This window comes from Suricata suricatta, chromosome 2 (genome assembly GCF_006229205.1).
Source record: "Suricata suricatta isolate VVHF042 chromosome 2, meerkat_22Aug2017_6uvM2_HiC, whole genome shotgun sequence".
NCBI classification, from domain to species: domain Eukaryota; kingdom Metazoa; phylum Chordata; class Mammalia; order Carnivora; family Herpestidae; genus Suricata; species Suricata suricatta.
Window position 1 is genome coordinate 43,239,466 of NC_043701.1, and position 25,654 is coordinate 43,265,119.

Sequence of the window (25,654 nt, forward strand, 5' to 3'; positions counted from 1 at the left end):
ATGAGGGAGGGACAGAAACAGAGAGGAGTGGGGAGAGAGAGAAAAAGAGAATCCCAAGCAGACTTTGCACTATGAATGCAGAGCCCAATGCAGGGCTAAAACTCAATGAACCTGAGACCATGACTTGAGTTGAAATTAAGAGTCAGACACTCAACCAAATAAGCCATCCAGGTACCCCATGATTTCATTCTTTTTGATCACTGAGTAATATTCCATGGTGTGTGTGTGTGTGTGTGTGTGTGTGTACCACATCTTCATCCATTCATTATTTGATGGACATTTGGGGTCTGTCCATAATTTGGCTATTGTTGATAGTGCTGCTATAAACATTGGGGTACATGTGTCTTTTCGAATCACCATTTTTGTATCCTTTGGATAAATACAGGTAGTGCAATTGCTGGGTCATAGGGTAGCTAAATTTTTAATTTTTTGAGGAATTTCCATACTGTTCTCCAGAGTGGCTGCACCAGTTTGCATTCCCATGAACAGTGCAGAAGTGTTCTCCTTTCTACATATCCTCACCAAGATCTGTTTTTTCCTGGATTGTTAATTTTAGCCACTCTGACAGGTGTAAGGTGGTAGGTATCTCATTGCGGTTTTGATTTGCATTTCCACGATGATGAGTAATGTTGAACATCTTTTCATGTGTATGTTAGCCCTCTGGATGTCATCTTTGGAAAAGTGTCTATTCATGTCTTTTGCCCATGTCTTCATTGGATTATTTGTGTTTTAGGTGTTGAGTTTGATAAGTTCTTTATAGATTTTGGATATTTAACCCATGTCTGAAATATCATTTACAAATATCTTCTCCCATTCCATCGGGTGCCGTTTAGTTTTGTTGATTGTTTCCTTTACTGTGCAGAATCTTTTTATCTTGATGAGGTCCCAATAGTTCATTTTTGCTTTTGTGTCCCTTGCCTCCAGAGACATGTCAAATCCGAAGTTACTGTGGCTAAGGTCCAAAGAGGTTGTTGACTGTTTTCTCCTCTAGGATTTTGATGGTTTCCTGTCTTACATTTAGGTCTTTCATCCATTTTGAATTTATTTTTGTGTTTGGTATAGGAAAATGATCCAGTTTCATTTATCTGCATGTGGCTCTCCAGTTTCTCCAACACCATTTACTCAACACCATTACTTTTTTTCCATTGGATATTCTTTCCTGATATGTTGAAAATCGGTTGATTATGATTTCACTCATATGTGGAATTTAAGAAACAAAATAGATGAATATTGGGGGAGGAAAAATAAGATAAAAAGAGAGAGGGAGGCAAACCTTAAGAGACTCTTAAATATAAGGAATAAACTGAGGGGCGTCTGGGTGGCTCAGTTGGTTAAGCGTCTGCCTTTGGCTCAGGTCATGATCTCACGGTTCGTGGGTTCAAGCCTCACGTCAGGCTCTGCAGAGGCTGACGGCTAGCTCAGAGCTTGGAGCCTGCTTTCGATTCTGTATCTCCCTCTGTCTCTGACCCTCCCCTGCTCGCACTGTCTCTGTCTCTCAAAAATAAATTTTAAAAAACATTAAAAAAAAGAAGAAGAACAAACTGAGGTTGCTGGAGAGGTGTTGGGTGGGGGATTGGGCTACATGGGTGAGGGGCAATAAGGAGGACACTTGTTAGGATGAGCACTGGGTTTTGTAAGTGATGAATCACTAAATTCTATTCCTGAAACCCTTATTACACTATATGTTAACTAACTTGGATTTAAATTTTAAAAAAAAAGAAAGAAAAATACTGTATCAAATAATCTGTCCATGATATTGACTAGCTCCAGTTGTTTTAACTTTCTTTTCCGATTATATACATAATTTGCGCTACTACTGTAACATTTTAAATCATTTTTTGTTTCCCATGGAATTCATTTTATAAAGTTCAGGGGGGGAAAATGGCCCCTTAATCCCAGCACAGATACTGTCTTATGTATTTTATCTTAGGCTTTATTATGCTTGTATAAAGAATTTTCCCCCAGAATTGGACTCTTGCTGTAGATGCTCATAACTTTCAATAGTAGATCATGTACATCTCAGTACATGAGTAAATATTGATCTCATCATAGAGCAGTACTGTCCAGTGATTTAGTCATGAATTCTGAAATCAGAAAGACCTGAGTTTGAATCCATTCTGTCACTTGCCAGCTACAGCCTTAATTTACTCACCTGTAAAATGAAGATAATGATAACACACGTGTTCTTGGGTTATGAGTATTATATGAGATGAAATATGTCAAGGACTTAGAAGTATCTGACACATAGTAAACATACAATGAATTTTAGCAATTAATAACAATGGGGAACTGTATAATCTTCTATTTTATGTGTATACCACAGTGTATTCACCTTTTCTATATTAATGATAATGGGCATTTAGGTTGTTTACAATCTCAGTATTATAAAACAAGTCTATAGTATATATCTTTGTGTACTAGATGGCAACTATGTATCTTTGGCAACTAGATCTTTGTGTATTGCCTTATTTCCTTAGGATAAAATCCTTAGGGCATAAAATTGGTGTGTCAAAGGGAATGTATATTTCTAAAGCTTTTAACAGTATTTCTAAACAGCCCTCCAAAGAACTCTGACACCAGCATCCTGTATTGTTGTTGAGAATGACTTATCTTGACTCATCTAAGTGGTATCTGTAAAATTCTTATCGTTGCTGCCTATATTGATATGTTACAGGACAGTTAAGTCATCATATTCATACATAATACAGAGTATTTTTAAAAAGGATCACCTGGTTGCCCTTGAGCCTCCATTAGTAGAGTATAAAAGATTTTTCTCGTAGAAAAATGTTTTGTTTTAAGTCTTCTCATCTTAGTAAAATAAGATCACTGTGCCAAAATTTTAACCTTTGGTAGATACCAAGTTTGGATAATTTGTTAGTGGCCTTTTAAAAATTCATTTAACATTTAAAAAAAAAGTTTTTTTAATTCATTTAAAAAAATTGAGAGGCTGTTTTTAATAGAGCATGCTACTTCACAAAATATGATTGCTGAAATGTTATGTGGGTTCGGCTTCTCTTGAGCATAGAAGAGAGAGGACAGACAGATATAAAAATTTATTTACGAAAGTATAGCTTCCTCATGTTCCTGATGATAAAGCTTCCCCAGGGGAAGTGTAACTTATCTATGAGGCCCTGACATATGGCATTAGCATATTGCAGTCCTGCTACCCACGTTAAAAACAAGACTTGCTCTCTTTAAAAGTTAAAAATATTTTTCTTCAGAATAGTTTGACCATTTATTTCCAACAGGAGAAGCACGTTTTTCAATTTCTTAACCATGAAAATTAGTTTTCATTGTTTATGTTCAAATTTTTTTTAGTAAATCCATGCATGGTGTTGATAAAATTTGCAGTGTAGGCAATATGAAGAAAAAGGTAAAAATAAATATCACTTAAATCCCAGTGCCCTGTAGTAAATGTTCTTCACATTCTAGTGACCACACTTAACATGCATCATGTATTTTTTCATGTGTCTTATAAAATTGTGATAAAATACACAACATCAAGTTTACTATTTTAGCTAATTTAAATTTTTTTAACGTTTATTTATTTTTGAGAGAGGGAGAGAGAAAGACAAAGAGTGAGCAGGGTAGGGGCAGAGAGAGAGAGACAGAATCTGAAGCAAGCTCCAGGCTCTGAGCTGTCAGCATAGAGCCAGACGCAGGGCTCCAACTCACAGACCACAGGATCATAACCTGAGCTGAAGTCAGATGTTTAACCAACTGAGCCACGCAGGCGCCCTTGTCTCTTCGAACTATTTTTAAGTGTACAGCTCAGTGGCATTAAATACACTGAGGTTGTGCAACCGTCACCACCATCCATCTCCAGACCCTTCATTTTCCAAATTGAAACTCTGTACCCATTGAGCAGTGGCTCCTCATTCTCCTCTCCCCCCCAGTCTCTGGAAACCACAACCTAATTTTTTTTACCTTCTATTGAAATATAATTTTGGGGCGCCTGAGTGGCTCAGTCGGTTAAGCCTCCAACTTCGGCTCAGGTCAGATCTCATGTTCGTGGGTTCGAGCCCCACGTCAGGCTCTGTGCTGACAGTTAGCTCAGAGCCTGGAGCCTGCTTCCGGTTCTGCGTCTCCTTCTCTCTCTGCCCCTCCCCCTCTCATGCTCTGCCTCTCTCAGTCTCAAAAATAAGTAAAAAGAACATTAAATATATATATATAATTTCATACTTTAAAATGCATGTGCTGCAAGTACACTGACAACCAAAAAACAGGATGAGGAAGGGAGTATTTGTACATGTTAACATGGAAGTTCTGGTTTTCTCTGCAGGGCAGGTTGCCAGCTGTAATAGTACAGATTTACCTTCTCTTAACTGTCACATTACTTCAGTTGATCATTTTCTGTAGACTGGCTGGTGATCAGCTCAGAGCTAGCAAGTGTCACCCAGAGCATAATAAAGCACTGTGTAGTAATGCGTCACAAGACTGTTTTTGCATAGAGCTTAGCCAAGACTTTTGGAACCGCCCTCAGTTGCACCTTGTGCTATATTAGTACTTCTCAGACAGGAAGAATTTTCTTTTGCTGGCGTATCTGGTCCGGTTACTTTCAGGGTAAGTGTGTACAGTTCACAGAAACAAATGAGTTTCTTTTGTTTAACTTTATCTTTTATTTGGTTCAGTATCTTGGTGAAAGTTTAGGCATTTAAAAATACAAATTAAGGAATAAGAATAGAATAAAGCAGTATAATGCAAAACTTTAACATTTGCAAAGATATGAATATACATGACTTTGCAGTGTCTTGGGTCTCAGAAATTACAATTTATAGGATCTAACTTTAAGAGCTTCTTGTTTCACATATTAAATGTTAGGTAAAAGCAAAGTAACCTCTGAAATCTCTTCTCAAAGGGGAAAAAAAATTGTAAGATCCAATTTGTTGTTCATTTAGTTGCTATGTGACTTAATTTTGCTGATTGCCGTGCTTTGTGTCCCTAGGATTAAGAACCATTTATTATGGCTAGTAATAAAGATAGTTTTATTACATGACTGTGAGTTTTAGCCAAGCTTTCATGGAGTGGAATTATACTGGTGTGTTTGAGGACTGAGAAAAGCTGGATCATAGTCTCTAAGGTTTATAACAAATTATGTATTGAAGATTAAGGTTCAAACATATATTACTTTAAAAGCCTATAATGTTATAGCTAACTTAGACTTAAATAATTGAACTTACCTTATTTTTTATAGTTTTTTTTAATCAGGAAAATTAGATAATACAGCACACCATTTCTTAAAGCAATTTACTTGGTTTTTATTGGCAGTCTATATTCACGCCCTGCATCTCTGGATATTGCTTACCACCTATGCTGTTGTTCTAGGACAATTCAAGGACAGAAGAACTCAGAGTGCCCTAAGGGTAATCAGTATAAATTACTTAATTTCCATGTGCCTTGGTTTACTCATCTTGAAAATTGGTCTTAGATATTAGAGCAGTGGGGGTGGGGGGGATATATGAATAAATTATAAGCTCTGAAATTGTGCATTTTCTTAAGTGTCCATAAAAGTCTGACCAAGAACCCAAGTTTTACTATTTAAGGAAATTGGTATAAATTCCCAATTTTTAAATAACTAGCCTTTGAAATCTATTTTCCTCTATCTCCTCTTCCCTTACCACCTTTTCCTATTCAGTTTCTTTTTTCTTTCTCCAAACGGGCTCAGGAAAGACCTGAGAATGTTTAGTTTCATTTCTGGTTTATGTCTGTATCGAGAAAGTTTCACTTTCTAGTTTGTATATACTTTTTTCACTGTTGCCTTGACAATCTAATTAGGGAAAATTAGTTAAATGCTTCACGAAACTGATTTACAATGCTACTGAAATAACAAATTTAAGTTTGATTTTTCTGTGTGCTAATCACCCTAAGAAAGTGTCATTGTTAAAAACGTAAGCTGTATCACAAGTAATACAGGTTGCTGGAAAAGTGCAGTAAAAATGGATTCATTTGGAAGTTTAGTGCTGTTGCTGATAGATACCCTGTCCAAATTCTAGTAATACACATCTTTTCTTATGTAAGTAGTGTACAGTTTACCATCCAAAGTTTCATTACCTTATTGTTGTATAGTGTAAATGTTTCTGCAAGTATCACAAGTAAAGCAGCATCACTATTTTTTAAACCAATAATATTAATGAATTTAATCTTTCTCACTTTTCACATAAGATAGAGTCTAGTGAACCTTTAAAATATTCAGATATGAAACTTTATAAAGTAAAAAAAATAAAATAAAATTTCAAAAAAAAAGTATTCAGTTTGCATTCAGATACTTTAAAACTTGTATAAAGGCAAGTAAATTTTTTTCATATAGACATAGAAATGTTCAGTCATTGACTTGTTAGTATCTTTTGAAGGTAAAGTTAATGATCTCAGAAGGAAATACCATGATAGCTAAAACTTTTCAGTTATCGAATTTGACTATTCAAGCGAAATTCTTACCTCTTACCTCAGATTCTTTGTTAATGAATACTGTTAGAGCAGAGACCTTAACCTCGTAATGAAAGCACACAAAGTATTCCAATTTCCACATTTTCCAGTCCACATTTAAAATTCCAAAGACTTTAAAACTTCAAAACTTCCTGTGAAGAAAGTTCATAGTTCCAGGGTAGTATTTTCTATTTTTGATCATGTCTTCTACGCTTGATGTGTTTATTCCAACAGCTCTTCTCTTGAAGCATCTGAAACAGATGACTGTTGGCAAAGTAAGCCAGAACATTATATACCAAGTATAGGCTTACAAGCCTATTGGTTTAAAAATACCCTGCCCTAATTTTCAGTGTCTTCCTCAGAATAGTGCTAGAATGCTGGCACTTGTGCCTTAGTCTTTACACTTTTGTAATGAGAGAAACAATGGGGTGATTTTTGTATTAGGACAACAGTATCATTTTATGTGATACTATCTCTGAACAAGGATACGTTGTGGTCAAGTTGCCAATGAGAATTGGGAAGAGCAAGGATCTTCAGTTGAAATTTACATGGTATCCATGAACTATTAGGTTTACTTATCAAAAACAATGTCCTAAACTTGGACAAATTTCATAATCAAATTTATGTTTGTTTGTGGTTTTTTTTAATAAAATATGATGAGACCATGAGAAAGATAATTACTTTTTTCACTTACTAACATTGGCTTTTTTTCCTTATCTTATATTACTAAACATAAATGGTCCAAAAAGAGCCAAAATTGGGGGTGAGGCAGTGAAGAGGAATTGGCTGCCTGGCTCTGTGTAACATGAAAGTCTGAGATTCCCAGATACTAAAATGTATTCTACACTGCTTGAATTCTCTTTTCCTTTGGGCTTTTCAAATGTTTCAGGGTGCATGGTGTTTTTGTAAACTCTACTGTGGTTTTTTTTTTTAATGTTTATTTATTTTGAGAATGAGCGCATGCAAGCAGGGGAGGGGCAGAAAGTGGGAAAGAGAGAGAATCCCAAGCAGCCTCCACACTGTCAGTGTGGAGCCTGATGTAGCATTGGAACTCATGAACCGTGAGATTATGACCTGAGCTGAAATCAAGAGTCAGATGCTTAACCAATTGAGCCACCCAGGAGCCCCAACTCTGCTGTACTTTATATAGTGCTTTCAGAGAAATATAGACCCCCTTTTCAGATATTAAGCAGGAAAGGAAAACCATAAGCATATTGTATGCTTTAGTTTCTATTAATGACGAAACAGATTTGCAGGCAACTTCCATGGCAGCCTCTTTATAAGGATTGATAGAAAGGAAAGGCTACTTCAGTGTGACTACAATCATGTAAAGACTACTAATTCCCAAACTACCATTACAATTACATTTTGGGAGTAGTGATCAAAGCTTTTATGAGTTATATAGAGTATATAGATAGATAAATACACACTTCTGCAGATACTGTGCTATTTTTCAGATGTGAAAAATTGGAAGTATCTTACTCTTTGGAAATACTGTTTACTTAACCCTAAGATGCCACCAGTCATAAAACCATTAGCTTACTAACAGCCTTTGTGAGAGAGGGGGGAAAATACCTTTTTATAAAACATTTCCTAATTTTATGCATTTAAAATGAAAGGGGAAGGAATGAATTTTAGAATTTGAGAAAACACTGCAGTACATTTTAACTATAAAGAACACAGATATAATGTCCAAATATTAAGAAAAAGATTTTTCCCTTTTGAAGAAGTTGCCCTTTTTATTTATTTTATTTTAAAAATTTTTTTAAGTTTTATTCATTTTGAGAGAGAATGTGTGAGCAGGGGAGGAACAAAGAGAATCCCGAGCAGGCTCCACACTGTCAGTGCCGAGCTGGACATGGGGCGCAGACCCACGAACCGTGAGATCTTAAGCTGAGCTGAAACCAAGAGCTGGACACTCAACCTACTGAGCCACCCTAACGATGCCCTTTTTAAATACTACTTTAAGTAGAGTCACTGAAGACCAAAAGTATGTAAATCTCCCTAAGACTGATATGCAAAAATGAAAAATAAATATAGTAATTATAAGAAGTATTTTATTTTATTAAGAGATATTTTAAAAAGTACTTCTTTGGGTATAACAAACTGATATGTATAAATTTCACCCAAACCTGTAAAATGATCATTCAGTTAACAAGCAGTATCATATATTTATTCTGAGCCAGACACTGTGCTAGATTCAGACCCAGTTCAGATATTAGTCACATCATTTCACAAAGTTAAAGAGTTTAACATGGGAAATCAAAGAATAAACTTGATTTTTGTCAAGTTTGTTTGTGTTATGTTTAAGTTCTATTCATATAGTCCTTCACTGATTGAGTAATAGAAATGCATAATTTTCCCACAAACTTCATCCTTCTATGTCGAGACAATTTTGGTGAAATATTCTTGTAATAAAGCATTTTCTGGGCAATGTAAACTTTCACTTGAACTCTTTCTTTAAAATCTTAACACTATTTAAGTTCTTACAGGAGAGCTACAAATTTTTCATACAAAATTTTTAACTCCAGCCTTTGTGAGTTAGAGAAAATCTTTGTAGAGCTTCTTAGGAAAGGAAAAAGGTTGCCTTCACTAACCTGGTATTTAAACCAAACCAAAAGTACCACCTTACTATGTCATTAACATACAGGAACAGCCTGAAATATATGTATGTCACGTGTACTTTTTTTCTCTCTCCTTTACTGTGACATCACCTGGGGAAATCCAGAAGATTGGATAACCAAGAAATGCCTAATCAAGACTCTGCTGTGCATGTGAAAATGGTGGGTATTTGAGTATTCCCAGTTCCATTTATTAATGGTGAATCTTCACCACTTTTACCTCTGTCTCTAACCAGATCATGAATTATGGGACTGTAACTTTATGCAGGTCTCCCTTCACAATGTGTCAAACACAATAGAACCTCAAACATTTGTTGAATTGAATTTCAACTTACCTTTTAAATTTTTTTTGCTTGAAATATGATGTGTATTATAGTGTTTCTCAGCATATGAAATGGTTACCTCATTCCTTTTTGTGCTAAATTTTCCTCACTCAGCAATAACACACTTAAATCATACAGCATGAGATGTTTTATATTCAGCATCTGAATTAAAATGACAAATGTTTAATTAAAAAAAACTTTTTGTTTAACAGTAGAGTTTATTGCTATATAGACATTAGGATAAGGAAGAAAAAATACAGGCTTTGGAGTCAGAACTGGCTCCAGATCTTAATTTAGTCCTTAAGAGCTGTGATACCCTTGAATGAGGGCAATAATCTCACCTTTAAGAAATGGTGTGAAATACTAAACTCTTGTTATTTTATTCATATTCTTTCCCAGCTTTACTGAGATATAACTGAGATATAATTGACATTATATATAATTGTGAAATATTTAAAGTATACAATGTGATGATTTGAGATTTGTTATACTTTGTGAACCCATCTACTTAACACATCTGTCACCTCACATATTTAACTTTTTGAAGGGTGTAAGGGAGAACATTTAAGTTCTACTCTCAGCAAACTTCAGTTATATAGTAGAGTGTTATAAACTATAGTCACCATAGCATACATTGGATTTTTAGACCTTATTCATCTTATAAATGAGATATTCTTATTTATATTTAATAGAAAAGTATGTAAAGTGCCTAATAGCAGAAAGCAGGCGCTCAATAAATGTTAATTAACCATGTAAGTAGCATTTATTTGCATGTGTGGAAAAAATTACATCTCTTCCATATTCACAATGGTGAAATCCTAAAAATCACAATTTCCCCCTCTTTTAAAGAGGACAACTGTCCCACAATCACCTTGTATTTTCTTTCTGTCTTGTCCTTCTTCCTCTTCTCTATTTTTTTCTTCTTCTTTCTCTTTTTTTCATTTCAGTCTGTAAACCAGAACATGACTTAGCATGGAAACAGCTTTGTGTCACAATTAATAAATCTCTTGTTCAGCTTAGCTGTCCTTATCCAGCATGCAACAGGAAGTGAAGGCTGACTCAAAGTGCTGAGTAAACTGCCATCGGTGTAGTTATTGCTATTAGGATGGAGCATATGAAATTGTTATGCTTTGGTATGTTGGATAGTCCAAAATGGGCAGTTTTGTTTGGTTCAGCCAAATACATGACTCAGCATGGTCTTTGCTTCCATTGCCTGGTCAGCATTTGATTAGTTGCTATTGAACGTTTATCTCTGAGATGTAAATTAAGCCAGTCCAAACTTATTTACTTTTTTTATTTTTGCTTGAGTTGGTTTTTTTTAACCAAAATGAATACTCATGATGTAGGTATGTCCAACCATATGATTTGTTGTTACCTGAGTCCAGAACCCTCTAGCATGTCTTCTTTGGAAGTAGCACCATAATCAACCCACAAAGAGACTTATTGAAGGAAAACAAGCCAAAAAAAAAAAAAAAAGGTATATATTTATGTACTTTTTACTATCACTGCATTAGTTGCACAATTTTTACCTTGGGTTTGCTTTTCTAAAAATGTTGATAAACATCTTTTAGACTGACAGTTCCTTAGGATGTTATTCTTAACTTCTAATGATCTGGCTCCAAATCTCTTTCCATACTACACACACACACAGACACACTTCTCCACATACGCTAAACTGTTAGACAAACAGAGCTACTGTTTCCCACCTTACACCCCTCCACTTTGACTCTTCATCTCAGCATGTACAAATCCTGCTTCTCTGTGGAAGCCTAGCTCAGTTGGCTCTTCTTTTGGCCCCAGTGGAAATAATCTCAGTCTCTTCTGTTCCTCTTGCACTTTATCTGGACCTCTGGGCAATGGATGACTTATTTGGCCTCCTGTATTACAGACCGTTTTAGAGAACTTGCACTTGGAGCACAAGATGTTTGTCTTACTAAAACATTTATATCTCTTGCAGAGCTGCTTTATACTTGATGACTACATGGTGAATGAGTCAAAGAATTTGGCCTATACTCCCTTAATATGGAGACAGGCCACATATGTGGTAGGCAGGGGAAGATGGTGATAAATTATAAATGAATAATAAATTCCAAATAAATCATAGAGTCATCTATGTATGCGAGTGAACGTACCAGTCTGAATAGGTGGCTTTGGACCTAAACTTTTTATGTAGCTACATGAAAATTGTAGTGCCCCCTCCTTTGTATCAATGTAGTAATGAAGTCTTTTGCTTGTACCCAGTATGAACATTGGAGAACAAAACAAAAATACTCCCCCTGAGAACTTTGGACCGAGATCCTTAAGTTATTTAAACTAATGTTTATTGGGCCATTTTCAGAAAATACAGGTAAAATTAGGACAATTTTGTAACTATGCCATGTAGATCTCTGTTATATCTTGTCTCAGTGTATCTACAAGATAAAGATAATGTTAAATAATCAAGTATTTCTATAGAGTTGTGAATAAAACTGTATAACTTTGAAATCCACTTCTTTAGAAATCACTGCTTTTTGACTAAGGGAGTAGACTGGTGATAGGAGACCATTTTATCTGTACAAATACATTTTATTAGAGATCAGCCAGAACACATGTATTTTAGGTTTCTGTGAGGCCATCGTTAGCATTGATTCAGATTTGGCTCCAGTCATCAGCCAAAATACCCTGATTATTGTGAGGAAAACTTTACTCTTTCAGCATTTTACATTATGAGCTTATGAAATGAATTTATTTTCTTTTGTTTGTAAATAATGGACAGTTTTAGCCACTTATTTATTTTCCACAGAATTAAGTTGAAAATTTTTCAGACAATTCAAAATAACTTGCCTTTCAAATTTGAAGTATTATTATTTTAAGTGCTACCAAACAGGTGTGTTTTTGTCCAAGAGAAATATGGAAGAAGGGATTTGAAGAGGTAACAAAAGTATGTGATATGTGAGAATGTATATTCCTGCACTATACTTCCTAATGTTCTGGTATTCTGATATTCTTTGACACATTTCATATAGTATTTTAAGATTATATTTCTTAGGTTGCATTCTAAAATCTTTGAGTAAAATACCCAGTATCTCAACTTCCTGAGAAGTCTTTATGATATACTTTGGTGACATTATATGTGTATCGTGGAAGTGGGCGGGGGGATGCATTATTACCATATAACCCAAAGCAGATATAATCATTTTTAAATTTCTTACACCTATACCCTCTTTCCTGTTGTGTTCCTTGGAGAAAGTTGGTGCTCTTTTCGCCTGTTTTCATCACTGTGATTTCACCTTGGTGCTATTAGGGTATTTACTACTTATTTATCTGAAAATGAATGGCTGTGTATTGTACAGAAGCAGGGTTATCAATGCCTCCAGCCTCTGGTTGTCTTTCTAATAGTTGTTAACCTAACAGAAACCAGCCTACTTTGAAGTAGCCTTGGTACTTTTTTCCTATCCATTATCTGAAACAGGTTATCTTATCCTAGTGAAGAAAAACTTTTTTCTAATTAACGTATTGTAGAATGTGAGGGTGGATATCTTTGTCAGTATGGACACACCGAAACGTTTATTCTTTTCTGAAAATATGGTTAGTGACATATATTGTCTGTTGCTTTCCTATCTTCTGTTGTTTTCAGTAATGGTTTAGTTAAGTCAAACATACGCTGAGTGCTACACATCTGCCAGGTAAGGCAGACTTAAGAGCAGAATTTAGTTGTTAGGAAATGAACTTCCTAGATGAGGTATTTGCAAGGGAGCTACCGAAGTGATGTTCCAAAACTCAGCAGGAAAGCAATAGCGATGTAAGTACTGCTGATGATCATATCTCTGACGTCTAGTGTCTGACACAAAGTAGATACAGGTAAATATTTGTTAAGCAAATTAATGGATTAATGAATGAAGAAAAGGAATGTATAAAAAAGTGCCTATTTGCTTTTCTCATCTATTGAAAAATCACTACAAAATGAAGATTTAGATAACCTTTATTCTGTTGACACCTTTAATGTCCAATTAAGTTAAAGAATCTTTCTGTATGCAGTTGCATTACAGTTTATCCTATACTGTTTAAATATGGCTTTTTAAAATTAAGTGTATTGTAGTATCTTTCATTAGTGGAAAAAATGTTAATGTTAACATTTCTCTTTCCTGTACATTCATGCATTTCTCTTTCAGTCTTAGGAAAACATTTTAGCCTTTTCTGATTTTCTAATTTTGTTCATTATGTAGAGACAGCATAGGACCTAAGAAAGTTAACTGATTACATGCTCTTGGAGCAGAGATATAAGGTCTAGGGAATTTTTTATAACCATGTCTGTGATACACATGAAATATCTTACTGTTGATGGTAACATACCCAGAATAAAGTAAATAAAGGATACAAACCAGTATAGAACCTTGATTGGGGGTTCTCTTACAATCTTATCATACTGTGGAGCTATTAACTGCCCCATAATTCCCTTCCACCCCCGTCCTCTTTTACACGTGCTGTAAGAGTCTGTGCTTGTGTGGTTTACTCTGGTCAGTTTCATTCTCCCTGTGATAGGGTAGAAAAAAGAAACAATATTTAACATTAAATTGTTGAGCACACTAAATCCTGAATAAACCAGCTGAGTAGCAGCCTAAGCCCAGGTGGTCTAATTTTTTTTAAATAGGCCTCACACCCAATGTAGGTCTTGAACTCTTGACCCCAAGATCAAGAGTCTCATGCTGGTGATCTCATACTTTTTAGTAATTGTCTTAACTTGAAATAAATCCTTTGTAAAATTTATGCCAAGAACAGTGGAATTATTTGGGATTTAGGACAATTAAAGGAACAAAGATACTGAAGCATCTTTTCAGTTAAATATATTTAAATATATTTTATGTACCTACACTAGGTTAATATATATTTAAATATATACTTAAAATATATTTTAGTACCTACACTAGGGTACACTTGAGAATAATACTTTAACATTTGTTACCTTTCTGCTAAGATCTTTTAATGTAAATATAAGCTAAATCTTAAGCAGAAAGATCTTATAAGAAAACTGTCACAAACTTCAGAGAGTCTCTATTCCATTCTGGGATTTTATTTTGATTAATGAATTCTCTTAAAAACATTTGTGTAGCTGTTTATAAAATATGAATTTTAAAAAACCAGATACAGAAATATATGAGAATGAGATACATGCATGTTTGTAATCATAGAAATGGAAAGCATGGAAAATATACTTAAATGTTCACTTGCTTATCTTCAGGTCATAGGATTCCAAACAGTATTTTTCTTTTTTATATTTTTTTCTGTTATTTCTGTGATAACCATGCATGACTTTTATAATGAAAAGAATTACACTTTCTAATAATATGTTATAAACATCATTTTGTCTTAATCTTCCAGATGAAAACTGTGGATGTGCTTCAAAAATTTTTGTGTGTATAAACAATAATTTGATATGATGGTTTTCTTTTTTTTAATAGTGCCTCACCATTTTTATATCTTAAAATAGTGTAAGCTTCTGCTTGGTATCAAAAGAACCTGGGAAAAGGGAAGTTAAAAATAGTCAGTTAACTTCTTTTTATTTTTTAGATGCCAGAATTCCAGAAAAGTTCAGTTCGAATCAAGAACCCAGCAAAAGTAGAAGAAATTATCTGTGGTCTTATTAAGGGAGGAGCTGCCAAACTTCAGGTGAATAATTATCAAGAAGTCTTTATTATTAAGCCTTATTTTTAATGTTCAGACACACTCATTCATCTCATGTTTTGCTAAAATCTGAGTAATACTAAGTTCTAAGCTAATTAATGCTATTCATAATTATTAAACCATTTTTAAAAAATATTTATTTAGTTTTAGAGAGAGCACAAGCAGGAGGGGGGCAGAGAGAGGGAGATAGGATCTGAAAGTCGGCTCTGTGTTTATAAGCTGACAGCAGCGAGCCCGATGTGGGGCTTGAACTCATGAACCGCAAGATCATGACCTGAGCCAAAGTCAGACACTCAACGAACTGAGCCACCCAGGTGCCCCTAAACAGTTATTTTAATGTGTATTGATTTTGAGTGAGTAAGAGGCAGAAAGAGAGGTTCAGGAGGCTCAGCCCTGTCAGTGCATAGCCTGATGCATGGCCTTATCTCACCAACCTTGAGACCACGACCTGAGCCAATATCAGACGTCAGATGTCTAACTGACTGAGCCACCCAGGCACTTCAGTTTTAAACCATTTTAAGAATAATACTCAAATTTCAAATCAAGTTCAAATTAAGATATAACTTTATTAGAGAATAAATGATTTTTTCTTTAATTCTTTAAAAAGATATTTTTAGGGGTGCCTGGGTGGCTCAGTTGGTTAAGCATCTGGCTTCCAGCTTCGGCTCAGGTCATGGTCTCATGGTTCATGGGTTCAAGCCCTGAACTGCTGAGAGCTAGCTCAGAGCCTGGAGCCTGCTTCGGATTCTTTGTCTCCCTCTCTCTCTGACCTTCCCCTGCTCGTGCTGTCTCTCTTTATCTCTCAAAAATAAATAAAAAAACATTTAAAAAATTATTTTTAATTTATAAAAAGATATTTTTAATGTTTATTTTTGAGAGAGAGAGTGAGTGTGAGTGGGGGAGGGGCAGAGAGGGAGGGAAACACGAACTCACGAACCACAGATCATGACCTGAGCTGATGTTGGACATTTAACTGACTGAGCGACCCCAGGCACCCCTTTAAATCTTTTTTAAAAGGAATGTCTTAAATGCAGAATAAATCAATAATCTGTATATTAAGTAAAAATTATTCCCTTTTTAAAAAAATTTTTATTTATTTACTTATTTTGAGAGGGGGTGGGTGTGCAGAGTAGAGGCAGAGAGAGAGAGGGAGAGAGAGAATTCCAAACAGGCTCTATGCTGTCAGTGCAGAGCCCAATGTGGTGCTTGATCTCACAAACCATATCACAACCTGAGCCAAAGTCAAGAGTAGGATGCTCAACCGAAAGCCATCCAGGCGCTCCCTCCAAAAGTTTTCCCTTCTTAAAACACTTCTGGAAAAATATTTTACCCAGTCTTCTAAGTTTCAAGAGCTGGTAAACTATCACCATGTATCAGTATCATTCATTCATTGGTAGGGCGTAACTATATAGCAAGTTAAATCAAAAATGTAATAGTATCAATAACTAAGAACTTCATATCATATGTTTATTTACTTACTTATTTTGCACAAATAGTATATGCTTTTTATTATGGTAAAAAACACATCATATGAAATCTGTTCTCAATAAATGTTTAAGTGTTCAGTTCCATATTGTTAACTCTCTGCATATTGTTGTACAGCAGATCTCTCAGATTTCCTCATCCTGCATTCCTAAAGCTCTGTACCCACAGGACAGCAACTCCTCATTTCTTCCCTCTCCCACCCCGCCAGCCATTGACAGCCACCATGCTGTTTTCCACTTCTATGAGTTTGACAAATTTAAATACCTCACATAAGTGGAATCATGCAGTATTTGTACTTCTGTAAAAGGCTTTTTTCACTTAATATAATGTCCAACTGAAGGTTCATTCATGTTGTAGTATTATAAGATGTCCTTCTTTTTGAGAGCTTCATATAATTTAATTGCTTCCACTGCGTTTTTATACATTGACTAAGTGGTTTGAAATTGTGCAACATTTTATCTCTATCAAGAATAGTAGCGCAATTACCTGCAACTGCAGATTTGCCTACCAATTAATCAAAATTTTATTTGGTGACAGTGCTAGAGCACTGAAGCGATCACTGTGTAGTTAAGGTAATTCCCACGAGTTCACTGCATGGCAGTACCTTCAGTGCCCTGGCGTTGCCACCAAATAAAACCTGGGTAATCATTGGTGCACCTGGATGGCTCAATTGGTTAAGGTACGACTTTGGCTCAGGTCATGATCTCACGGTCCATTGGTTCACACCCCACATCAGGTTCTAGTGCTCAGAGCCTGGAGCCTGCTTCACATTCTGTGTCTCCCTCACTCTCTGCCCCCACCCCACTCGTTCTCTGTCTCTCTCTCTCTCAAAATAAAGACATAAAAACTTTTTTATTTAAAAAGTAAATAAAATAAAACCTGGTTAATCAGTACAGGGATCCCCATTTGCTGCTGTTCTCGACCAAGCGCTGCAGTGGATAGCAGAATGCAGTGAATAATCTGTAGTGGACGTTAGAGACCGAGCACAGTCCCATGCCTCTAGGAGCAGTACCTGTCTGACCTTGGTGGCTGTATTTTTCTTAATGCCTTTCCCCACCTTCTTTTTTACAGATAATAACAGACTTTGATATGACACTGAGTAGATTTTCCTACGAAGGGAAAAGATGCCCAACATGTCATTGTAAGTGTGGCGTTCATAAATTCATGAAAGTGATTCATGTTTTCAGATCCTTTATCTGTATTATCTATGAGGTTGACTGCAGTGTACTCTTTTCTTTTTGGACATTGAAAATGCCTTTTTCTTCTTCTATTTTGAGAATTTGTTTCCCCCCACAGTATACAAATAGCTATATTTTCATGTAAGGTTTTGGTTGCAAAAAGACTTCTGAAATTTTCCTCCAAATGTGATCTATTCATTATTTAATCAAGAAATATTTAAATGGATTTTAAACTTTGGATTAACCTAATATTTCTTAAAATAGCATTTTTATCACTACTGTTTTCTAAGAATGTTACTGAATTTTTGCATTATTGATTTATAAATTAAGTAAAAGAGTGACTAAATAAATATCAATTTATATGTTTTCCAAACTTGGCCATCAATGTTAAAAATAATCCTCCTTAACCTGACAAAGCAGCAGTGATACAAGTCCTCTGATTTGCTGGAGCTGCATGTGTAATGTGAGAAATCGTTTTGATAATTTATACTAAAACCACTAGAAATCATACCCCTTGGCCCAGTAATTCTTCAGAGAATCTTTAATGAAGTCCTCTCAAACGTTGGAAAAAAGCTTTAGATCCAACATTTGGATCTTAAAGCCATTAGATTCTCTAGCAATGTCACCTTTTTTATAGCACAAGACTGGAAGTTGTAATGGCCATGCTAGTGGACTTGGCATTAAACTTAAAAGTAGTAAGTTATTTGAAGTAGTGATGGCATCAATCAGAATATTTCTTTTAATGCTAGTTTTCTTTCACTCTTCAGATGTCATCGACAACAGTAAGCTGGTTACAGATGAATGTCGGAAAAAGGTAAATACTAACAGTAATCCAGAGTTACTCAAAGACTTCTCATTAGTCATTTTTCCTGAGAATTTCTTCAGGTTCATTCACACAAACAATGGAGATAAAGTGCTTATCACCATACCTGGCACATAGTAAACACCGAATAAATGTTTTATTGTGTGGATTATAAACACTCAACATTATTTTAAAGAAAAAATTAACTTTTTAACAAAGACCATAGAATTTACATGAAAACTTTTCATTGATTATAAAAATATTCCAATGTACCTATATTAAGTGTACATTAAAACTAAAGTACTTTGTGTAGGTTTTGCTCCTTTATTTATTTTTTGTTTATTTAGTTATTTTGAAAGAGAGAAAATGGGAGAGGGAGAGAGAGAATCCCAAGCAGGCTTCCTCACTGTTAGCGCTGACTTGGGACTTGACCCCACAAACCATGAGATAATGACCTGAGCCAAAATCAAGAGTCAGATGCTTAACCAACTGAGCCACCCAGGTGCCCTGGTTTTGCTCCTTTAAATTTTCTCAGTCCTCTGTTTTCCTTGAGTGTGTGTCTGTCTGTGTCTGTGTTAACAAAATAGGACTGCAAGTGTGAATCAAATTTAATACTTTGATATGAGACCAAAAGCTTTTTTTGTAGTAATAGTTTGATTATTAGTCAGTTTCATTGAATTGCTTGACCTGAAAGCACTTAAAAAAAAGAAAGGTAGTTTTTTGCAGGTAAATTTTGTTACATGTACACTAAGATCAACAAAGATCTCCTCAGTTGATGTATGCATTAGCTAGGTACTCATGATCTAATCATTAACATCTGTTTATGGAAAACATTTACTGACATTGTTTTGCTTTCTAGAAAACTATGCAATTTGATGACAACTTTGTTATTTTCATGATTAAGTTATTCGTTTATTTCTAGTTATTGCAACTAAAGGAAAAATATTATGCTATTGAAATTGATCCTGTTCTTACCATGGATGAGAAGTACCCCTATATGGTAGAATGGTAAGTGGGCATCAGGGAAGGGGAGGGTTAAAAATATAATAAATTAACATTACAGTCACAACTAATGGCTTATTTTCCTCTATACTGTATATAAATAGATTTATAAATTATTTAAGGAGTTAGAGCTATGAATAAATACAACAAATGAACCTAATTTTCTAATCACTTCAACAGTCGAGAATGTGTTTTCTTTTTTTTTTTAAGATGAAAATCAGTGAGGATACACATTAAGTTAAAAACAAGCATTTCTTTTTTTTATGGACAAAATGTGGGCTGAATGTGTAAAGGAAAAGAATTGGGATTAAAATGGACTCTGAACTCATTTGGAGCCAGCAGGTGACATAGTTGCTAAGAAATGGGCCTCTTGATGTTGGCTGTGTTAATGGAAATGCAGCCAAGCTGATCACACAGAAAGTATTGTGTTGAATCCTGAGAGAATGCTGTTAAGAGAAATGTTGACAAACTTAGAGTGTGTCAGAGGGGTCCACTAAGAAGATCATAGGAACTGAAGCATTCCCATTTGGGGAAGATTTCACTGAAGAGAGAAGGCTGTGATTTGAGAAGCAACAACAGTGGTTTTTGAATCTTAAGAGAACAGGAGTGATGTTATTTATCTTTGTTATCCTATGACCTAACCTGAATGCCTTGTATACTTAATCAATGTTTATGGTATGAAATGTTGAAAAGTTGGACTTACGTGGAAGCAGACGTGGAAGTTTAACGAAGACTGATTTCAGCCTGATGAAAGAAAGGACTGCCTAGTAATAAGAATTTTCTAGCAATGATATTAGCTTCCTTGGCAGAATGAGCTCACTGACTTGATGGGAGCTGATCCAGAGTGAGGGATCCCCTCGGAACATTGCACAGTGGTTCTGGGTGTCAGGTGGAGAGGTTCTGAAGGCCTGTTATGGGGATGCTTTGATTATAGGCGCTTTGATGTAATTTTAAAGTATCTGTTTATCCAACTTGTCGTAACAAGGATTTTCTCGCTTGTGCACTAGGGAGCATCTTCCGTACTTAGGTATTTTACAACAGTTTAGACTACCAACAGGTGGAACAAGTGGCTTTGCACTAATTCTCATAATTGGAGAAATGCCTTTCTGTCAGATTTCATTCTTCTCCGTAGACTGAGGAAAGGTTTACATGGAGTAGCCTTTCATTGTCTCATTAACACATTTAAACTAAGACTTTGGGGTAAACTGGGAAATGCAGTAAGAAAATGGTATATTAAATTTGAGAACCATAGGGTATACGCTCGTTAGTGATGAATTTAAATTTCTAAAATTTAAGTCCAAAATATGATGGATGAAATACTGCACTATCTGTCACTGAAGAATGCTTTTTAATGAAGAGGATGGTTTTGATTTGCTTTAATTGATATTCTTTTTCTTTGGTCATGAACTCCAGGTATACTAAAGCACATGGTTTACTTGTTGAACAGGCTGTACCAAAAGCTAAACTTAAAGAAATTGTGGCAGAATCTGATGTTATGCTCAAGTAAGTTTCTGGGGTGTTTTTTGCTGTTAACTGTCTACAGACTTATATAGTAATCAAGTGTATATTTGTATTAAAATAATCTATAACTATATTACTTATAAAAACATATTCAAAATATGCCACCTATTACAAATAAGAACCTTATGAAATTTAAGTTCTAATCTATGTTTCCTTTCTCAACATTAAAAATTTTAAGATTTGGGGTGCCTGGCTGGCTCAGTTGGAAGAATATAGACCCCTGATCTTGTGGTCATGAGTTAAGCCCCATGTTGAATGTAGAGATTACTTAAATTTTAAAAACTTCAAAAAATTTTTTTCAAGACTAACTTAGAAATTTATGAAAGCAGGACCATTGTAGAATTTTTTAGCAAAATTCTTTTGGAAGACATAAAATATAAAGTTTATAAATCAAGTTGAAAAATTTTTTGCTCATACCCTGTATATAAAGTTACATGAATCTACTTTCTGAATTCTCAAATTTCCTTGAAAACTCTCTCTAGGAAAGGTGAATATGATTTAGCAAATGATAAAAATATTCATAATACACGAATGGTAAGATAGAAACATTTTTAAACTTCTTTTCAATACTGTTTACGACCTCTAAAAATTTTTGACTCATTAGGTAAATATGATGGTGTCGTGGGGTTATTTTTTGTTTTTTAATGACGCTACATTTCAAGGTGACCTACTTTTTTAAAGTTATTTGTTTATTTTGGGAGGGTACACATGCAGTCAAATGGGGCCGGGGCAGAGAGAGAGGGACAGAGAATTCCAAGCAGGCTCTGCGCTGTCAGCGTGGAGCCATTGCAAGGCTCCATCCCTCAAACAGATCATTGACCTGAACCGAAAATAAGAGTCAGATGCTCAGGATGTTCAACTGAGCCACCCAGGTATGCGCCTAAGGGGATCTACTCAAAGGAGGAAACATTAAATGTCAGAAAGAGTGTGAGGACAGCTAGTAAGCATTTCATTTGTTTGTAGGCAGCTTAGCATATAGCCCAGGGAGAGAAAGGGAAGAAACTTAGATTAAAAGTTAAAAACGTTACCTACAGCTGTCACCTTCAGTAGGAAAGATGTTACATGTAAAGAGAATACATTCAGTCCCTGCCCCTCTGCTTTCCTAAGAGGAACTAGTTGAGCAGGATGGCAAGCAGGAGGTGTTTAAGCCCGACCTCAATGGGTTTTCCATGGTATGTGTTTTCAAGATGTGGTTAATTATTTGCTGTTAAATGGTATACATTGCGAACTATAGGCTTTGTCCATATTTACTGAGAGTCTGAAGTCATGTAATTTGTATCATTAGAATTTATTTAAAAGGAAGGCAAAGAGTTAACTGTTTGGAAAAACTTGTACTAAAATTGTCATAGATATCAATAACCTGTGTTGGCAGGATTCTGAAAAGGGAATATAAATGAGCCATGGAATTAGGTAGAAATGTTTTGCTTTTTTCATTTCTAGGTGAAAGGAGATATATCTGTATCTTGCTCTCTAATAATCCTACCACCATCTTGCAGGGAAGGGTATGAGAATTTCTTTGATAAGCTCCAGCAGTACGGTATCCCTGTGTTTATATTTTCGGCTGGTATCGGTGATATACTAGAGGAGGTGATCTATCAAGCTGGCGTTTACCACCCAAATGTCACAGTAGTGTCCAACTTCATGGATTTCGATGACAATGTAAGAACAGCAAATCATTCTTCATAATTACTTTTTAAATCTGAATATGTTTTAATCATGTAAATGCAACTGTGTTTTATTTTTAAGGTATAATATTTAATACATATATAAACATATATTGTATATTACAATATATTGTAATGTATTAACAATATATTATTATATATGTATTACAATACATGTATTATAACATATATTAATAGTTATATATGCAATATATGCATTGTAATATAAAATGCATATTAAAGTAGGTCAGGTCAACAGGGCTGCTCTAGGACTCATCATCTCCCAGTGTTATATCTGTATCCATGTTTTATAAACAATATGCCTTTCTTAAACTTTTGTTTTCCAAGCTATAGACTAATATTAAAATTAAGTGTTAATGTAACTTAATGCAGCAACTCTGAAGACTTAATATCCATAGGTGGGGAAAAAATGAATTAGAATTGATGTTATTTGAACAAATTTTTCAATTCAAGACAATATATTGTGAAGTACATAAAACAGGACCTTTGGTTAGGAAACAAATGAAAAGTAAAAATTGGATTTTCAACTCATTGTGTTTAACATTTAAAGTAGTCTCTAGAAAGTCATTTACTTCTCAGAGCCCTTCTTACCTATCATGAATGTGAAAATAGAACAGAGTTTGCAGTTTGGAACCTATTGTTTCAAAGGCTTTATGTTTTTATAGGGGGTGCTCAAAGGATTTAAAGGCGAACTAATTCATGTATTTAACAAACATGATGGTGCCTTGAAGAACACAGAATATTTCAATCGGCTAAAAGATAACAGCAACATAATTCTGCTGGGAGATTCCCAAGGAGATATAAGAATGGCAGATGGAGTAGCCAATGTCGAAAACATCCTGAAAATTGGATATCTAAATGATAGAGTAAGTATACAGGTCTGTCATTTAATTTTTTTGTAAGAAAAAATAAGGATGGGACTTAATAGGCAATTGTTGGTAAAGGTACATGCAGAAGGAGTTAGAGATATTTTGATTGCTCTTTATCTCTTTTTTTACATTTTTTTAAACATTTATTTATATTTGAAAGACAGAAACAGAACATGAGGGAGGGAGGGGCAGAGAGAAAGGGAGACACAGAATCTGAAGCAGGTTCCAGGCTCTGAGCTGTCCGCATAGAGCCTGACGCACAGCTCGAACTCATGGACCATGAGATCTTGACCTGAGCCCAAGTCGGACGCTTAACCGACTGAGCCACCCAGGCACCTCTGCTCTTTATCTCTTTTCTTTGGTGTGATTAAGGGAATTGGAATGTACATCTGTGTGCCATCAGTATTGGGGTGGCTTCTCTGGCCTCTCCTTACTAGAACCTGTAGCACGCCCAAGTCATGAAAGTCAAAAATGTCCCCAACATTGCCAGATGTTGCTTGGGCAGTCTTCCCAGTTGAGAGCCACTGGACTAGAGAGAAGTGACTTTGGGAGCAAAGCCACCATGTGGCTATGTCCATAAGTCTTCATTTCAAAGGTTTTATGAAAGTAAATTTAATTTACTTCATTTTGGCCCAAACGATTGAATATAATAATGAGATTCACACTGAAACAATTTACTTCTCCCTGTATATCCTTCTAATTTTTCTGTTGTTGTTGATTAGGTGGATGAGCTTTTAGAAAAGTACATGGAATCTTATGATATTGTTCTAGTAAAAGATGAATCACTGGACGTAGCCAACTCTATCTTACAGAAGATTCTATAAACAGCATTCTTCAAGAAGACCTCTCTCCTGTGAGTGCAACTGATGCAGAAACCGTTCACCTGTTCATCTTGGTGAAAGACTTCTATTTATAATACATTCTTGCTCTTGAAGTGTTTTCCCTACATTACTGAGGTATTTTCAGACATTGAATCTATCAACTGGAAGCTCCTTTTTTCCTGACCTCTCTCAATACACTCCTCAACTGTGTTTTTTAACAGTTAAAAGAAAAAAACTTAAAGCGAAAATTTGAAAAATAACTCCATGAATTTCCAGAGTGAATTTTGTAGTTTAATGTTATCATGAAGTTTTTGAGGAAACTTTTTACTCTGGGAAAAAAAAAAGTCTGTAAGTTTAAAAAGAAGTTTTATGAAATAGTGAAATAATGTGCATGATTTTAAGTGTTGCTGTTTTTGTCATGTGGGTGAATTACACTGATGATATCACCATCTCCTGAAATTGTATTATATTTGGTTATTCTGTTTTTGAAAGTCAGTATTTATCAGAAAATATTGGCACTTGGCGTTTGAAGAACCATTGGTTTCCACATATCAGTAATCATTACAAAATGTTCTATATTGAAGCACTGATAACATACATGACATGAAAAGCCTTTTTAAACTGTACTGTTAAAACCATTATTCATTTATTCAACAAATATTTATTAAGCACTTGCTGTGTTTTTCTCGTGTGTGTGTGTGTGTGTGTGTGTGTGTGTGTGTGTATATATATGAGAGAGAGAAGAATCCTAGTGTCATTGTCATAGGAGCTATTCAGATTAGATATTTTTAAATTTACAGATTATAAGTTTAAAGATAAAAAGATAGTTACAGGAAAAATTTAATCAGCCCTTCACAAAATACTGGGGACTGGGAAAATTGTTTTCCCTTATTGAAAATATCAGTAAAAGAGGGTACTTTGTTGTAGGTCTAACATTTTCAGAAATAGCCACAGGCAGGGAACAAAGTGTAGCTGGGTCTCATGGTAACTGAAACTGAGTACTGCTGAGTTAAACAGACATTGCTCTTTGCACTCAGACTTCCTCTTCCAAATTTCTGCTGCCCCATAATTGGTTCACGCAAGGTTTAAACTTGTCGTTGTGATAAACTTGACCCTGACTCTATTTCACTCCAGAGTCTCCGAGCCACTAATTCCGTAAAGCATCTGAGGTATGATACATCCAGAGCATGTTCCAGCTGGTTCCAGACACCCAGTGTGGTCGGCAGTCTCTAGTCCCATTTGATGAGGCAGGTAGGCAAAGTC

At 35.2% G+C, this 25,654-nt stretch overlaps 1 protein-coding gene across 5 annotated transcripts in view; it reads left to right on the forward strand.

Moving 5' to 3' along the window:
* NT5C3A (5'-nucleotidase, cytosolic IIIA) overlaps positions 1–25,062 on the forward strand; it is a 51,096-nt gene extending 26,034 nt beyond the window's left edge. Inside the window, exons 1-11 of one of the 5 annotated variants that reach the window (XM_029925413.1) lie at positions 4,458–4,563; positions 5,269–5,363; positions 9,152–9,206; positions 14,915–15,013; positions 17,585–17,654; positions 18,459–18,505; positions 19,416–19,501; positions 20,909–20,998; positions 22,513–22,675; positions 23,367–23,567; positions 24,293–25,062. In XM_029925413.1, coding sequence (XP_029781273.1) covers positions 9,171–9,206; positions 14,915–15,013; positions 17,585–17,654; positions 18,459–18,505; positions 19,416–19,501; positions 20,909–20,998; positions 22,513–22,675; positions 23,367–23,567; positions 24,293–24,394 — 894 coding nt within the window. In that variant the 5' untranslated portion in view covers positions 4,458–4,563; positions 5,269–5,363; positions 9,152–9,170 and the 3' untranslated portion in view covers positions 24,395–25,062. Of the gene's footprint in view, positions 1–4,457; positions 4,564–5,268; positions 5,364–9,151; positions 9,207–14,914; positions 15,014–17,584; positions 17,655–18,458; positions 18,506–19,415; positions 19,502–20,908; positions 20,999–22,512; positions 22,676–23,366; positions 23,568–24,292 lie in introns of those variants that run through there. The other 4 variants (XM_029925421.1, XM_029925428.1, XM_029925437.1 and 1 more) reach the window with 4 other exon arrangements.
* The last annotated feature ends 592 nt before the right edge of the window (positions 25,063–25,654 follow it).